This window comes from Populus nigra, chromosome 17 (genome assembly GCF_951802175.1).
Source record: "Populus nigra chromosome 17, ddPopNigr1.1, whole genome shotgun sequence".
Lineage (NCBI taxonomy): Eukaryota > Viridiplantae > Streptophyta > Magnoliopsida > Malpighiales > Salicaceae > Populus > Populus nigra.
In genome coordinates, this window is record NC_084868.1 from 7,122,063 (window position 1) to 7,139,638 (window position 17,576).

Sequence of the window (17,576 nt, forward strand, 5' to 3'; positions counted from 1 at the left end):
TGATTAGATATATTTTATTAGTTTGTTTTGATTATGCATGGATTTTTTTTATGTTTTGTTTTTAGCAAAGCCACCAAAATTATCAATTTTTTCTCACTATATATGTTTTGATTTTAGGTTGAACCATGAACAAAATAAGAAGAATTGATTCTTTTTTTGAAAAAAAAAAGAAAGAATATTGACAACTCACAGCCTAGTGAACCAACTCCAAATAATGTTGAAGTTATGGTTGAGCAGCCTCTATGTACTTCAGTTTACAAAGAACCTGCGCTGATTAGTGAGCAACCTCTTACTAGAATCGATATTGATCATTTAATTAGAGATCCAAGCAATCGTCCTCAAATTTAGGAATACCCGGTTAATCAACAAGATGAAATTCAAAGGGTATACATTAATTTGGGGCCATATCAACCTTTGATGTCTGAATATCCGCTAACTGGTAATAAACATCCTCGTCGATTTCAGTCTCATTGGTTCAAAAGTTATCCGTGGCTTGAATATTCAGAGAAAAATACTGCATTTTGTTTCCCTTGCTATTTATTTCCAAGTAAACCATCTGGAAAGCCAGGATCAGACACATTTACTGTTAAAGAATTTAAATGTTGGAAGAAAGTTAATGATGGGGAACGATGTGCTTTTTTGACTCATATGGGAAAAGGTCCAAATTCAGCTCATAGATTTGCTACCAGGTGCTTGGAAAATTTGAAAAACCAGTCATGTCATATTGAGAAGGTAGTCAAGAGGCAAACTACTCAAGAAATTCAGAATAATCGATTGCGTATTAAAGCTTCAATAGATATTGTTTGTTGGCTCACATTTCAACCATGTGCTTTTAGAGGGCATGATGAACGTCCAGAATCAAAAAACTGAGGTAATTTTCTTGAAATGATGGAACTTTTAGCATCATACAATGAACAAATAGGTGCTCTTGTTTTGGGTAATGCTCCACAAAATGCTAAATACACCTCACATCAAATTCAAAAAGAAATTTTGCATGTCTTTGCTAGAAATGTTTAGTCTTCAATTCGTCATGAGATTGGTGATGCAAGATTTTGTTTAATTGTTGATGAAGCTCGAGATGAATCTAGAAGAGAGCAAATGGCCCTTGTTATTAGGTTTGTTGATAGAAGTGGATTTATACGAGAACGATTTTTGGATATAGTTCATGTCAAAGATACAACTGCTGCAACTCTTAAGGAAGAGATTTCCTTTGTTTTATCTCATCATAATCTGGATGTTCAAAATATTAGGGGTCAAGGGTATGATGGTGCCAGTAATATGCGTGGAGAGTGGAATGGTTTGCAAGCTTTATTCATTAATGATTGCCCTTATGCATATTATGTACATTGCTTAGCTCATCAATTACAATTGGCTCTTATTGCTGCAGCTAGAGAAATATCTGATGTTCACACTTTCTTTCAGAATTTAATTTTTATTATTAACATTGTTAGTGCTTCTTGTAAGCGTAATGATGAATTACGGGCTTTTCAAGCATCTACAATTGAACATTTAGTTGTTATTAGTGAGATTGAAACGGGTAAAGGAGTTAATCAAGTTGGTGGTTTGCAATGACCTGGAGATAGCAGATGGAGTTCGCACTTCAAATCAATTTGCAGTTTGATAAAAATGTATGGGGCAACTTGCTTGGTTCTTGAAAACATTGCTTTAGATGGATCTACTTATTCTCAACGTGGTGATGCGGCCTTTTCATTTAAGTTGCTAATGTCATTTGATTTTGCACTCATCTTACATATAATGAAGGATGTTATAGGAATTACTGATATGCTTTGCCAAGCTCTGCAACAAAAATCTCAAGACATTTTAAATGTTATGCATTTAGTGACTACCACAAAGACTTTAATTCAGAAGTTAAGAGATGATGGTTGGAAAACTCTTTTAGAAGAAGTGACATCATTTTGTAAGCATCAAGACATTGAAGTTCCTGATATGGATGGTTGTTTTTCTAGTGTGGGACGATCTCGCCGTAAACAAAAATTAGTAACAGTTGAACATCACTACCAAGTTGATATATTTACAGCTATCATTGATCAACAATTGCAAGAGCTAAATAATAGATTCAATGAGCAGGCAATCGAGCTTCTTCAGTTGAGCACAACTTTAGATCCTAGAAATAGCTATAAATTATTCAATGTTGAAGATATATGCTTACTTGTTGACAAGTTCTATCCTCAAGATTTTTCTGACCAAGAAAAAATTCATTTGAGACTTTAGTTGCAGCATTATGAGCTTGATGTACCCAATCATCCAAAGTTAAAGAGCATGTCATCGATTACTGATTTATGTCAAGGATTGGTTGAAACAGGAAAATCAACAATTTACCCACTAGTTGACAGGTTGATTCGACTTATTTTGACTCTTCCTGTTTCGACAGCAACTACTGAATGAGCTTTCTCAGCGATGAAGATTGTTAAAACAAGACTTCATAATCGGATGGAGAATGATTTTCCTACAAATTATTTGATTGTCTACATAGAAAAAGAAATTGCTGAAAGATTCACAATTGATATGATAATCGATGATTTCTATTCTATGAAAGAACGACGAGCATAATTAAAATAAATATGTAAGAATCATTCTTTATTATTTTTTATTTTATTTCAAAGTTTATCAAACATAAATAATGCTTCGCTTTAGCTAATGTTTCTTTTATACTTTGTATGTTTATATTTGATAAGTATAAAGACCAACAACATTAAAGTGATGGATACATCATGAAGATGAAATTAACTTCATTGCTTTGACTGAATTCGGTATTGCTCCAAACCTTTTACCTTATACAAAGGTCATTATATGTTTGTAATAAATTATTTGAATAAAACTAAATAATGCAGGTTTTTTTTTACAATTCATTTATAATAAATTAAAACAAATATTATATATTGTTATATTATTTTTGGCCACCCCTAACAAATAATCCTAGCTCCGCCCCTACTTAGGTCCTTGACATGTACTGAATGCCTCTAAATTTTTTAGCTACCAACGAGGGTTAGTAACTGATGTAACCAGTCAAACCAATCAGTGGGACCAATGCTTTATCACCACAACTCATAAGATAAGATGAACTACTTACCCAAAAGGCTTTCCACCTGAAATCACTCCGATAAAGTGCTTGGTAATTTTTTACCCATGACTTATAATTTAACTTGTTCCATTCCTCACTCAAAATCATCATGAAGGGTCTCATGTTGAACCACCAGAAATTATTGAAAACTTTTCTTGGTGTCTCTAAATGACTAACTATCCATATATAATATAGAACACATCACCACATTGCTCCTTTTCCATGCAATTTACAATGGTTTAGGGATAAATGAGTTTCAACCAAGAAAGTTGTGGTGGAGTTATTCTTTGTCATTCATATTCAACTAAGGCGTTGACAGCTTCAATACTGATGATCCCAACAACTTCTGAAAGAAACGAAACTAACTCGAAGATGGCGAAAGTAACTACTTAGTATTTATCTTCTCCTAGCTTTCCCTTATCTTTATATACCTTTATTTTATTCTCCATTAACTTCTATTTAAATTCTCCATTAAACATCTTGTACTAATCAATTTGGTCTAGATGTAACAATTTTACGACCTTAGTAGCTGTATTCTCGATTCTTTGTCTGAAATATACTTTGTAAGGGTCATTTGGGAAGCTCAAAATCTGGGCATACTCTTTAATGGTAGGGGTCATGTCAATATCTCTAAAGGTGACACATCTATAACCCGGATTCTAGAAATGTATTAAGGCATTGCCTGTAGAAATCTAAACTGAGATCCTTATTAGATGGGCAATTCTCTCATACTTTCTCTCAAATAAAGTCTCATCCACATATCTCAATACTACCACAAGCTTCTTTATATTATCTATGGTGTAATGTATTTTGGTCATGTACAGTAATTCCCCAACTTTGGTCCTTAGGCAAAATTCCCTTCAACTAGATGCATCATCTCATATCTTTCCCCATACTAAGAAAAAGTCATGGAAGTCATAGTCTTAGCTAAAAAACAACCTTGCAAAGTTTAGGATTTTAATCAAGTTTAACCTATTGCAAAATGAATTATTAAGGAACCCATACCCTAAAGGTAGGTTTTAGGTTATTACATGAGGGGTAAGCTCACTACTTGGTCTCAAAAGAGTCTATGATATGCCTAATGACCACCTTTCATGAAGGCAGTGTAGGGGTTTACAAGGAATGGTTGGAGCACAGTGTAACCGTCATTATTGAGTAAATACTTGGCTCATAGTTAGATTTCTCATGAATGTGAACTCCGCTTGAAAGTCATGAGACAGATTGCTACTCCCTACTTAACCTAGAATTGAGTTTATTCAAAAAATAAAAATGCATGAAAGCATTAATTCATACTCGATGTACTTATGCATGAGTAGTATATAAACATGCATGTTAAAGCAGTAAAAATAAATATCCAAAAATTAAATTAAACAGACCAACAAAAATAAATAGGCAAACAATCAAAGCTCAGTCTAACTAATTACTTCTTTACTATATGAGATTCATGAAATATTTTGTTTAAATTCACCATCATTGGGTTGTATCTCTTTTTTTATTGCTACGTTATAACATCCTTCATGTTGTTTATTTTATATTGTTCACCATCATTAATAAGTTTATAAATGTTCTCTAATATTGTGTTTGTGTTTGTAGGTTTATATGAGGTCTTAAAAAATCACATTCTATCTTTTAGGGTAGTTCTCTTTAAGTTAGTGAAGTTTAAACCTCAACCATAACGTCTAGTTTTTGATGTATATGTGTCAATGTTCACACTTATAAATTATACTAGAAGTGTTAGGACTTTCTACTAATTAAAGTATTGAACTTTAAATATCTTAAACCTCTCATAGTTGGAATTGCTAAATATCTAGTTTAAGCATGTTATCATTTGTCATTTTTCCTTTCTATGTTGTTTTACTTACAATATCCATACTATTACCTCATTCATTTTGTTTGGACTTATAATGAATTATAAATGGATTCTTATGTGTGTTTGTAACTATTATGTTTTGTATCTATTTAGAAGTTGCAATATAGCTTCTAGGTTAGCTTCTCTTTAAGTTAGTTGATTCTAAAACCCAGTTAAAACAAGTCTTTTAAAAGACCTATCTATTCCTTAAGTTTGTTTTTTTTTTTGTCCATTTTTTACTACTTTTTTACATTGTGGTTGAAACTTTATAATCTTGCATCTTGGTTTTGTTATATTCTTAACCATTTTAACACAATCATTGTCAACTGTAATTTGATATTTTCTTTTATATGGATGTGAATCTTTTCAAACAGTATGTGTTTTGGCATTCCTTTTTGTTTTCTAGTGAAAAATCAAGACTTATTCATATATGTATTCATATTGGCTTTGTAGCTTGTTTACAAAGCCTATTAAGGGTTGCCCCATATTAAAAAGGCATTTAAAAGATGAACATTTCAAGCTTTTCATAAACACTTTCTTTTTTAAATCATGCTTGCTTAACTTTCAAAAAAAGTTTCTACATTCTAAACTTGTCACTAACATTTCCTTTTTAAATCATGCTTTTTTAACTTTTTTTAAAAAAATTCTTTTTCATATTTTGTTTGATATTTACCTTTAATGTTCAATGTAAATAAACTTATAGCAAGTTGTCATCTTGAATGTTGATGGGGAATAACACCTTTCTCTTATATCTCAGTTTTCAAAGACCAAAAATCTTCTTTAAAATACATAGAGCCTTTAAGTCAAGTGTCCATCTATGGTTTTTTGGTGCAAATAAACCTTCATCGGTCATTTCATTTTTTGAACCAATTGAGAGAATTAAGTAAGTATATCCAATTCTGTCAATATCGATAAATGGCTTCTAAGTGTTAATTTATCATCATTAATCGTTACACTTTAGAGTTAATCGATTGTATTAAGTTAGTCTTTCCTAAGTGATTTGCATTCTCATGCAAATTAATGATTATGTGATAATAATATAGAATCTTGGCTTCTAAATTAGTTGTCCACTAACATTGATTATGCATAAAAGAATCTTCTCTAATCAGTATGCATGGCTATTGATTAGGGGTAATACTATAAAAAAATGAATAATGAAGTGTGATTTTTAAATCAATAACACATCTCAAGATAAATGAATTCTCATAGGTTGGTATCCTTAACTTTGAGTTTAGTAAAGGACATTCAATACATCTAGATCTTGTGTTCCAAGTAAATGAATTGGTAATAATCACTACTTAAGCATCCGAGTCTGGAGTATAAAATATCATTCAACAAAAAATGAGTGATATTCTATTATAGGATAAATGAACTTTATATGTCATTGTACATGGACTTTGAGTGGATAAATATATGTTTAGCGCCACACTTTCTAGGTTTTGGACTAGGTCGATTAAGCCCTATATAGACCGATTTTGTTATTCAATGATGTTACATGAAAAGAACGTATCTGGTTAAATGTTTTGATCTAAAGTAACTAGTGTCTTAGAGATGTCAATTCAGTAATTGTTGTTAGATTGAATGAACCTTCACCGATCATCATTATAGTGGTAATTGGGAGTGGTAAATGACCTAGACTTTAGAAATGATTGGTTTTGTCCCAATCAACTACCTTTTTGTCTAATCCCTTATATAATATCCATTTGTAATCATAGGTGATAATATCTTTTCTTTAGCATAACTAGCTATTTGCCCAAAATTATAAAAGATTAGTTAGGGTTTCTAATGTTATAATACTAGGTGGTGACTCTTTTACATCTTATTCCCTCTTCAAACCTTCCTCCCTCTCTTTGTACAAAAGCTTAGAAAAAAAAAACGTTCATCATGATATCGAGTGTAACAATAAGAATTCTAAGCCTCTAGAAAAGAGTTGCTATAATGTATTGAATAGTTTTGAGACTATACCTAAACATCAATAAAGGTTTTAATGATAAGAAATTTGTTATGATATGTATCCAAGGCATATATAGAGAATGCAAGACACCCTTAAAAATTTAGGTATAATGAATTTTTATACCGCACTCATAAAACCAATAACTCCATTATAATTTTTAAGAGGAATGCTTGTACCTTTGTTTCTAGTGATGCAAAGAGAGGTTCTTTAGTGAATGTCATCCAACTAGATGAGCGACACAGTAGAAGAATAAATGGGTGATTAAAAAGCCAACACTTTAAGAAGCGAATCCACCATTATATTTTCTTTCATCATAGCTAAAGTCTACGCTTTATTGGATCGATGGGGTGGTTAACCAATTTATTAAAGTTTCATGAGTGAGGATGCTACTGCCCTAAAAGGACAAGATAAATTTCAAGTACAATTAGTACCATAGATATATAGGGCACTTGATAAAGGATTGTTATCACCTATAATTTTTATTTTATGACAAGCTCAATAATAGTAAGGTAATCCCTTATCATACCAACATAAACATTGTAATTGTTAAGTGAATGTTATAACTTTTCATGACCCAGTTGAGTAAGGGAAGAAGAGTTTGGCATGTAATTCTGCTAGGTTGCTCCTAGTCACACCATACTTTATAGGAAAAAGAAAAAAAAAAGATATTAATACCCATATTGCTTTGTCTTTGTTATAAACTTCAAATTTTCACAACTTTGTCAACGTTTTAGGCTTTAACAAAGAACAAACAATTATAACAAGCATTTTCAAGATATCTAAAGGAAAATATAGCAAGTGTTTTGCTAGTAACTATCTATTGGAATAAATGGTGAGGAACTGTGAGAATGGCATGCTTTTTACCAATATGATTAATGTGTCTATAATATGGTGGATAATAAGGTAAGATTGTCCCATTCATAGGATCTTCATTGATAATGGTTTATTTTTTAATCTTATGTCACCATATCACATTATGAGATACATGATTATAGGTGTATAAATTAGGTTATATAACAAACAAATATATTCTAATGGTCACAAACAAATGATGAACAAAGAGGGGTATGCATGTTATAATAACATATCATTATTATTGACATCTTACTCGTTAACTAGGAAACATATATAATTGTAAGAGGATTAATCCATACAATATTGGCATCCTACTTGCTAGTTAGGAATCAGAATATCATATGCACATAGGTTAACTACTCTCCGTTAGCATGGAGTAACTAACTACCCCTCGTTAGTTTGAGGTTTCTGACATCTAAATGGGGTAACAAGAATCATGAGCTCAAATAAATAAATAACATGAATATAAGGTTCATGGTTTATAATCAACATTCACAATGCAGGCATGGTCACATTTGAACAAATATAAAGGATATATAGACCATGTTTAAATCAAACAAGCATATGATGAATATTTAAGAAAAAAAACATAATAATAATAATAATAACAACTAATCAAGCTTATATAATCAACAATAGCAATAATACTCATCATCATACCAATATATATAATGCATAATAGAAATTATCCCGCTTATTCGGAAAACATAAGCAAAACAAAAAAAAACCTCGAAACTGAGACAAATGAATCATTGGGTTTTGACCATAACAATATAAGTAGAACCTATATGAATAAATAGGAGATACTCAAAACCAAAAAAAAAAGATTGAATAAGAAGTCTAAACATTAAATATACTAAGACAGAAAAAAAAAACGCTACAACCCTTTAAACCGGTTGACCAGACTGAACCAACTGATCGACCGTTACAATACAAACCAATCGGTTGATCATCTCTTTAACAGGTCAACCACCACAAGCCAACCCAATCGGTTGACCATCTTTGCTTCTGATCACCGTCTAAAACAGAATATACCTACCTCACTATTGTTTCTCTAACTAGTTGACCAACCACAACCCAAACGGTTGACTGCATCTTCTATCTAATAACCAATTGGCCAGTTCACTTATATCAGTCGATCGTTTGATCGGGAATCCCAGAAAATCCTGACCTATAGTCTGTTCCGATTCTGCCCAATCTCAACAACACATTCTTCAACATCAAAATATTTCTATCCCAATCCCAAATAATCCAGATACATATTATAAAACATTCTAACAAGTTTTTTCATAATTGATTCCATTAAAAACATCAAAATCATTCTAACCCCAAATTCATTCATCGAGCCCTGTCATGCCAAAATTATTGGTCATAATCTAAAAATTAAAGAGTTAGGAATGATCTTACCTTGTTACTAGTCCTATAAACAATCCCAAACAAAAAGGCTCCACACCCAAGCTTAAGGAATTTCCTAGAGAAAACTCCAAAAGTAACATTATTTGTTTAAACATTGTTTCTCTTTTACTATACCAAATAACTTTTAATATTCTTTTATTATTTCAGAAAAAAAGTTCCCTTAAATACTTGGGTTATAGGCTGTTTTGGCCTCACTAATGGTCTTGAGGCCTTTTAGGCTCCTAGGCCACAACCTAGGTCTTATAATAGTAGCTATGTTGGTTACCAACCTATAATACGAAAGAATATTATAAGATAATACATATGCGAAGTCAATATAAGTTGTCGCGATGGACAAACTATGTTTTGTTTATAGGTTGCCGGGAGAGCCCAAATTATAGTAAGAAGGGGGTTGTTATGGACAATCCAAAAATATTAAAAAAGACAGCTATTATGAAAGCTCATATGTAAGAATTTTTAGGCTATAATTATAACACCTAGTATGCATGTTTAGAAGAATTGAAAAAAAAATGTGGAATATTGGAAGGATTTAGAATTATTAAGATATTCTAAGCATATGAAGACAATGGTGGATATGACATCCCAAAGAATATAGGGTAATCAGCTATTAAGGCAACCTTATATGTAGGAAGGAAAAATGATGTGTTGGCAACCAATTTAGTTAGAGGATGGATTTTAGGATCACATAAGAGTACATGCATAGAGTATTTAGTAACCTTAGAAAAGGAGTATACATATAAAGATACGATTAGTCTTGCGTGTATACAACGTGGTTGAAGAAGGAATGGTTAACGTAGTTTTGGTATGGACCAAAACAATGTAAAGTATATGTTATGTGATCAATATGTATGGTTGAATGGTGAACTTGTGGCTAATGTTGTTTAGGAATAGTATAAAGATACATTATATGGCACCTATGTTCTTGGAAACTTGGGTGGTGGGAGCTCCATAGGAGACTCACCTTCACTTAGTGTCATAAAAAAGGAAATATGTTATAAGACTAGATAATGTGAGAAAGCAATCTCCATATGAGTTTTAAGGAAATAAACCTCTTTTGTGACCTTATGTATATATAGTCCTTATAGAGGGATAAGTAAATGGTAATGAAATTGTATTATAAAGGGGGGGAGATAGAAGACTTGTATAAGAGTAAGGAATGATTGAAGACCTGTAATAAGGTGATAAAAAAAGATAAAAAGAAAGACTATTTGGCTTGATTTAGAAATCTAAAGCTAGTATAAGTTTTGATACTTCATGTGTGTATATCATGAAATGAATGTAATCCTTCAATATTGTTAGTAAAATTTATAAATCACTATCTTATGAGTTTTACTATAGAGATTTTATATGAATGTTATATTTTTGCATAGGCTTCAATATATTCTTGTCAATTGATGCTTAAGTTTATTATATTCCAAATACTACGACAAGATATTATATATGATAGTAGTAATAGTTAGAGATGTATTTTGGTATGTTATAATTATATGAATTGGGAATGTTTGTAAAATATGAATATGTTAGATTTTTAACTGGTTAAATTAGTTTTAAAAGTATGATGATGTGTAATTGCTGAGTATGGTTATGGACAGGAACATGTATGTGATATGCTTTAAGTAATGATGGTTTGACTGTGTGGCTTGAGGACTAACCTTTGAGAATGATTGCTATGTTATGAGATATGAGAATTATATAAATTGATATGCATGTATCTTAAGAAAAGAATAATTGTTTAATGATAGAATTTGAATATATTAAATTACCTGAAATAAATCTTGAAATAATACAAATGGTTACTAAATATAGGAATGTATGTGCATGAAAAAAAAAGTTTTTCTTGTTTTTATTTTAGTATAAGGTATTATTTGATGTTGTCAAGTATCAAGACATTATATAAAAACTTATGAGTTTTATATAAAAACCTTTCCGATATATGATTACTATAAAATTTTAATCTTATAGAAAACAAAGCCTTTAATATTTTTTAATAAAATTTTAATTAAATTCAACAATTAAATTAAAAGTTATCATCATTACCATAAAATTATATGCTCAAACTCTTGTACATGTCAAGTAGCTATTATTTTTTATTTGGATTACATTAATTAAAGATTAAATTTTTTCTTAATGTCACCGTATAAAAAATTCTCAAAACTTACTCTACCTGAATATTATGAATCATCCCATTAAATGTTTTTTTTATCCTTTTAGTTTTGTCAACATGTACAATAGATTTTTTTTATTTTAATTTTAAATACGTGCTCGCAAATGTTTAAAGGTTTGTTTGTCCCGCTTACATGAAAGGTCCGAAGCCCGAAAGCAGCCTCAAGTCAAGATGTTAGCTCGCCGGACAGGGTCTCGCCAGAACTGAACAGCCGTGCTAGACCTAAGCCATGCCCATTGCCTGGTACATTATTTGAAGTGGCCCACCCACGCACTCAATATTAGGAATGCAATCATGAGCACATGTATGTGCAAACAAAAATTCAAGTATTGCCTTTTTCTTATTAATTCTCCACATTTTCGTGAATGTTCTTGCAGGAATTGAGATAACACCTTGAATACGAAAAAGGCCCGTTTTATCTCCGCCGGCCGAGCACTGATGGAAGCTGTCCTGGAACAACAGGAGAACCGTTAAATAATTATTTTTTATTTAAGAAATAATAACAAAATCGAACAAAAGAAGTGGAAAAATAATCCACTAAGCGGTAAATTAATAACTTTAGCATAATCTCTAGCCCTCCCTCTGTCAATCATAAAGAAATGGTGGAGCTTTACGCGATCGCATTACACCACCCATTTCCCACCCACCCACCCACCCACCCACCCACAGATTCTGCCTCCACCCCTCACCTCTTGCAAAATCATCCCCTCTACTCCTCCTCCTCCACCTTGTTCTAGTATAAACACGCAACAAAGCCCAAATAAATATCTCCTAGCTTTTCTCTCCCCCATTTCCATCCTCCGCTCTTCACAAAGGACCTTCCCTTCTGTTACCATCAGACAAGAAAAGAAAGAAAGGAACAAGACAAAAAGAAAAACTGAACCGTTCAAGGTTCCAGATCCGCTTTTGTCAGTTACAGCTAAACAAAATTACCGGATATTTCTCTTACCCGTTTTTTCTTCTATTTTTTTTAACTAACTGACCCAAAAAAAAAATAAAAGATAAAAGCTTAACAGAAACGGTCAAGCCCAAAACCCCATCATGGGAAACATCAGCAGCAACAACGTTAACGGCCGAAGGAGACACGGAAGCCGGCGGAGCCACCCTCCACCGCCCCCACCAGCACCCCTGCAGCCGGAAATCACGCCCAGCCGTTACGTTTTCACAGCGGCAACGCCTTACCCTTCGCAATACCCTAACCCTAACCCCCCACCATATTATCAGTACCCTGGGTACTATTCACCCGCGATGCCCGTGCAGTCGTCAGCTCCGTACGATCACCGCAACCGGGTGGACCAACCGGCGGCTCATTGGGTAGGAGGGAGGTACCCAGTGATGCCCCAACCGGCTCCTTATGTAGAGCACCAGAAGATGGTCACTATAAGGAACGATGTTAATTTGAAGAAGGATAGTTTGAGGCTTGAACCGGATGAGGAGAATCCAGGGAGCTATCTTGTTACTTTCACATTTGATGCTACTGTTGCTGGAAGGTAAAGGGTAAAGCTTTATATTTTAAATTGTTTTTGTTTTGTTTTGATGTAGTGCTTTTGTTATTGAATGTGAAGAAAGCTTTTTCAAGAGGTTTTGTTGGTCTTTGTTTGATAGGATTACTGGTTTTATTTGTGGAAGGAACATCTTTTAAAACGTAATTTGACTCTTGCAAGACTTTGACTTGAGAGGATTTTGAATGAGTACTTGATTTGGCTTTGGTAATTTCTATCAGAAGATGGTGAAGTTAAAATAAAGTATTGGTCATTGATTCTTTGGTTTAACTTTCTACTTTCCATCATTGTTGAGGATTGTTCTTGGAGTGACTTCCCTCTAATAAATGTTCAAATGTTATAGTTATTCCATGGATGTAAAGGTAGCAATTAAGTGCTAGCTTGACGTTAGGAATGAACTTATTATGGATTGCATTACATGCAAGTAAGGATTTTGTTTTCAGCATAGCTGGAGATTTGTACGGTGATTTGACTGCTTGAAGGAAATGGTTTAACAAACTGAATTTGAAACTTACCGTTTAGAGCAGTAGAGGTTGCTTTTGCTGGAATTTAATTGTTTTTGGGCAAGTTATGGATTCATGGGTAATTCAGAGGATTTTCTTAATCAAGGTCCCTGGGCCTGCTTAGGACATTATCTTGTCTTAAATTGGGATTGGTTAGAAAATTGGTGAGATGATGAATTTGGGGTTACTACTGAATGACTGTAGTGAACCTTCGCAACAGATATCTTGTGCTAAATGGGATTTAATCATGGCTGATGAATAGATTTGGCTTTTACTGTTCTAATCCACCTAAATAGGTGCAGGCTTGGTGCGGTGTTAAAATAGATTTGCATCCATGAAATTTGGGTTTTGAATTTTGAGAGCATCCATTTTGTGCAATAATGTTCAAGGGTTGGAAAGCTTGTAAACACTTTTTTTTTTACACCTCTTTGATGATATGATGTAATTGGATGATGGACCATTTACTTTGAGTGGCATCCACACAAAGAAAAACAAAGTTACATCCCTTTAATGTTCATTGTAGCATATCAAGCTCAATACCAAAAAATGTAATATTTATTGATTGGATGTTGTTTGTAAGAGTTTCAATAGTTTAATTGAAGTCGAGTTACAAAATACCATTTTCCATATATGTCACTCTTTTAGCTGGGTTGTGTGCTATAAAAGGAGAATGTTCTGTGAAAAAGTCTGGGTAACATTCTCATAATAATCGTGTAGCATCTAGCTTAGCAACTCATAAACAAAGGGAAATGGTAAATAATTATCTCTTTGCTCAGAATCATTTCCTTATTACTAGTTGGCATCATCATGTGATCTTATTTATTTATCATGGGTGCTTTCTTGGAGCTTTCTTTTGAAAGACATGGGGATAAATGCTGATCCAAATAAGCTGTGAATTTTGGCTTGTATTCATTTTATCAGGAATGTCTGAATGTTTTTTTTCCTCTTTGGCACTTGTTATTAAACATCTGGTATTAATTTCTTACAAAAATCGCATCGCTTTGATCTGCACACAGCATCACTATTATTTTCTTTGCGAAAGAAGGTGAGGATTGTGTCCTGACACCAACGAAGGCAGACCTTCCACCAGTGACAGTAAATTTCCCACAAGGTCTGGGCCAGAAGTTCAGACAGCCTTCTGGAACAGGGATTGATTTCACCTTGTTTGAGGGGAAAGAGTTGTTAAAAGAGGGTGAGATGGATGCCTATCCTCTAGCAGTAAAGGCAGAGGCATCCCCTGCAAATCATAATGGAACAGAAGGAAACCAAATGTCTGGAGCTATGAACTCTCAGGTAACGCAAGCAATATTTGAGAAGGAGAAAGGAGAGTACCAAGTGAGGGTAATGAAGCAGATCATCTGGGTTTATGGGATGAGATATGAGCTTCAGGAGATATATGGGATTGGAAATTCAGTTGAGGGTGATGTTGATGCAAATGACCCAGGTAAAGAATGTGTCATTTGCCTGTCAGAACCACGGGACACTACTGTTCTTCCTTGCCGACACATGGTAAGCCTCTCCCTCCCTCTGTGTGTGTGTGTGCACGAGAAGGGGAAATACAAGGAAGTGATGCTCTTCACCCACAATTCATATTTTAGGGAATTGCTTTTCAACCAAGGACTATTTATCGTTTTGGAATTTTGTTCTTTTAAGTTGTGAAAGGTACAGAAAACTGTTTCCTTAAACATTATATAGCCACAGGCATGAACGGGACCCTTTTCCTGCTGTTTGTGTCTATATCCAACGGCAGGCATTTGCAAAAAATGCTGCATTAAAAGTCATGCGAGTTCCATGTGATGGTTCAAGACTGAACTGTCTGGAATGTGTGTATTATTGCTGGTGCATTTGGAATATCTCCAAGGTGAATTTCATCTGATAGGCCAAAATTCTTCTACATGAATTCCCATTTCAGTGGTTATCTAAGCAATCTGGATTCAGAAATCTAGTAGATATCTTGTTGGTGACACATTGGCTGAGTCTTTCTTTCTGTCTTTTTTTTCACCATTCTTGTCTCCCACCTTGCAGTGTATGTGCAGTGGCTGTGCAAAGGTTTTGAGGTTCCAAACAAATAGGTGCCCCATTTGCAGGCATCCAGTTGACAGGCTTCTAGAAATAAAGGTCAACAACGCTCCTGATGAATGACTAAAGAGTTGCTGCTGCCACATGTATATGTATAGTAGTTTGTTGATCTTTCTCCGATTCTGTTATTTCTTTTGGCTCCAGCATCTTATTTTCCTTTCAGATTTCCTGCATCTCCAATAATCAAACAGGAAAATATGCAATGTGGGATGGTTATAATACCGGCATTGTGCCAAATATGCAAGCCAATGCCTCCAGCCTGCATTCGGAAGTCCTTAGTGGCAGCTTCTCAGAATTTTAAAGAAATATAGTATATGTTTGGTTTCTCAACACTGTTGTTTTAGACTGTCTTCACGGAGCTCTACTTTCGGAATGGGTTGGATAAAAAGAAGCTTGTTGACCGAGTATGTGCTCGGTTGTGTTCCCAGGAAGTATTTTCCAAGCGGATTGCTGAGATGAGGTCATTATGGTCATTTGATGACGGTCAACCACAAAAAACATGCGATCGACGCAAGATGCAGGTTGTCTTCTGACCGCAATACTTAATTTTCGGGAAAGGTGTGGGATTCCTTGTAAATCCTATGATGTTACAAGGTTGTCTTAGCTCCTTGCTTAGTTTGCGGTCAGAAGTTAAGAGTGGGCGAGTTTTAGCACTCTACATGTAGGAAACAAGAAAAACAAGAAAACAAAGTGGAAGAGACAGATAATTCTTATTGAATGAATTGATGTAATGTTCGTAGAAACAACACCTATATATAGGTGAAAAATAGAAACAGAAACAGAGGATTCTCAAACTAATACTCTTATTTGCATGGCATTACCATACTCAACAAACTAACTAAAAATCAGCAAGACAATTTACAGACTTATTCAAACCCAAAGATTTATTCAAAATTAGAAAAGTAAAGTAAATACTTGAACTGCAAGATAAAAGAAAAAAACTAGCCGTTTGAGTTTAAAACTCTAACAGCTTCCCTTAAACTCAAACTATCAGAGGTGCACATCCCCATCTTCTCCTTCAACCTGTGAAAGATGTTTGCTTTTAATGGCTTCGTGAGAATATCAACAATTTGTTCTTCGGATTTACAGAACTCCACCTCTATCTCCTTGCTGCTGACAAGTTCACGAATATAATGGAATTTTATGTCGATGTGCTTGCTTTTCCCATGAAAGACTGGATTCTTTGTAAGTGAAATAGCTGACTTGTTGTCACAAAAAATCATTGTTGGACTTCCTTGCTTCTGGTTTAATTCATCACACAACCGACGCAACCAAACAGCTTGACATGCAGAGGAGGCAGCAGCCATGTACTCTGCTTCAGTAGTTGACAATGCCACAACTTGTTGCTTCTTCGATGACCATGAAATGGCACCCGAACCAAAGTGAAATATATAACCAGAAGTGCTCTTTCTCCCTTCAACATCTCCTACCCAATCGCTGTCTGAATACCCAACAAGATTACAATCAGCAGCAGACGCATAAAAAATACCATGATTTTGGGTACCTTTTATATATTGCAAAATTCGTTTCGCCACTTGTAAATGAACTTGGCTAGGTGTTTCCATAAACCTGCTAATCATGCCCACGCCAAAAGAGATGTCGGGTCTAGTAGAAGTCAAATAACGTAGACTTCCTACTAAACTTCGAAAATAAGTTGTGTTGACTGGATTTCCATCACATGATTTTGTTAACTGTAGCCGTGTTTCAACTGGAGTACTAATAGAGTTGCATGACTCCATCTTAAATCTCTTTAAGATATCTGCTGCATATTTCTTCTGTGAAACAAAAATCCCAGCACCTATCTGCATAACTTCAAGCCCAAGATAATAAGACATAAGTCCCATATCAGTCATTTCAAAATTGCTACTCATAGCCTTCTTGAATGCAACAACCATGCTTGAGTCATTTCCTGTAAATATCAAATCATCCACATATAAACATACAATGAGCATATGATCATGTGAATCAGATTTGATATATAGCGTAGGTTCGTATGGACACTTAAGAAACCCATTTTCTTGAAAATATGAGTCAATACGAGTATACCACGCCCTAAGTGCCTGCTTCAACCCATATAATGCCTTCTTTAACCTTAGAACCTTATTTTCATGGCCTTCCTTCACGTAACCAACTGGTTGATCAACAAAGACTTCTTCTTCGAGTGAACCATTT

The 17,576-nt window shown here is 33.9% G+C and overlaps 2 protein-coding genes across 2 annotated transcripts; both read left to right on the forward strand.

Annotated features, from left to right (window-relative positions):
• The first annotated feature begins 1,098 nt into the window (after positions 1-1,098).
• LOC133677544 (uncharacterized) lies at positions 1,099-2,232 on the forward strand. Its single transcript, XM_062099624.1, has 3 exons — positions 1,099-1,297; positions 1,388-1,537; positions 1,670-2,232. The coding sequence occupies exons 1-3, from the start codon at positions 1,099-1,101 to the stop codon at positions 2,230-2,232; spliced, it is 912 nt and encodes a 303-aa protein (XP_061955608.1).
• A 9,744-nt stretch (positions 2,233-11,976) lies between these two features.
• Positions 11,977-15,734, forward strand: LOC133677631 (probable E3 ubiquitin-protein ligase LOG2). The gene is made up of 3 exons (XM_062099748.1): positions 11,977-12,810; positions 14,342-14,834; positions 15,351-15,734. Exons 1-3 carry the CDS (start codon positions 12,362-12,364, stop codon positions 15,465-15,467), a joined length of 1,059 nt encoding a protein of 352 aa, XP_061955732.1. The 5' UTR covers positions 11,977-12,361; the 3' UTR covers positions 15,468-15,734.
• Positions 15,735-17,576: the final 1,842 nt, after the last annotated feature.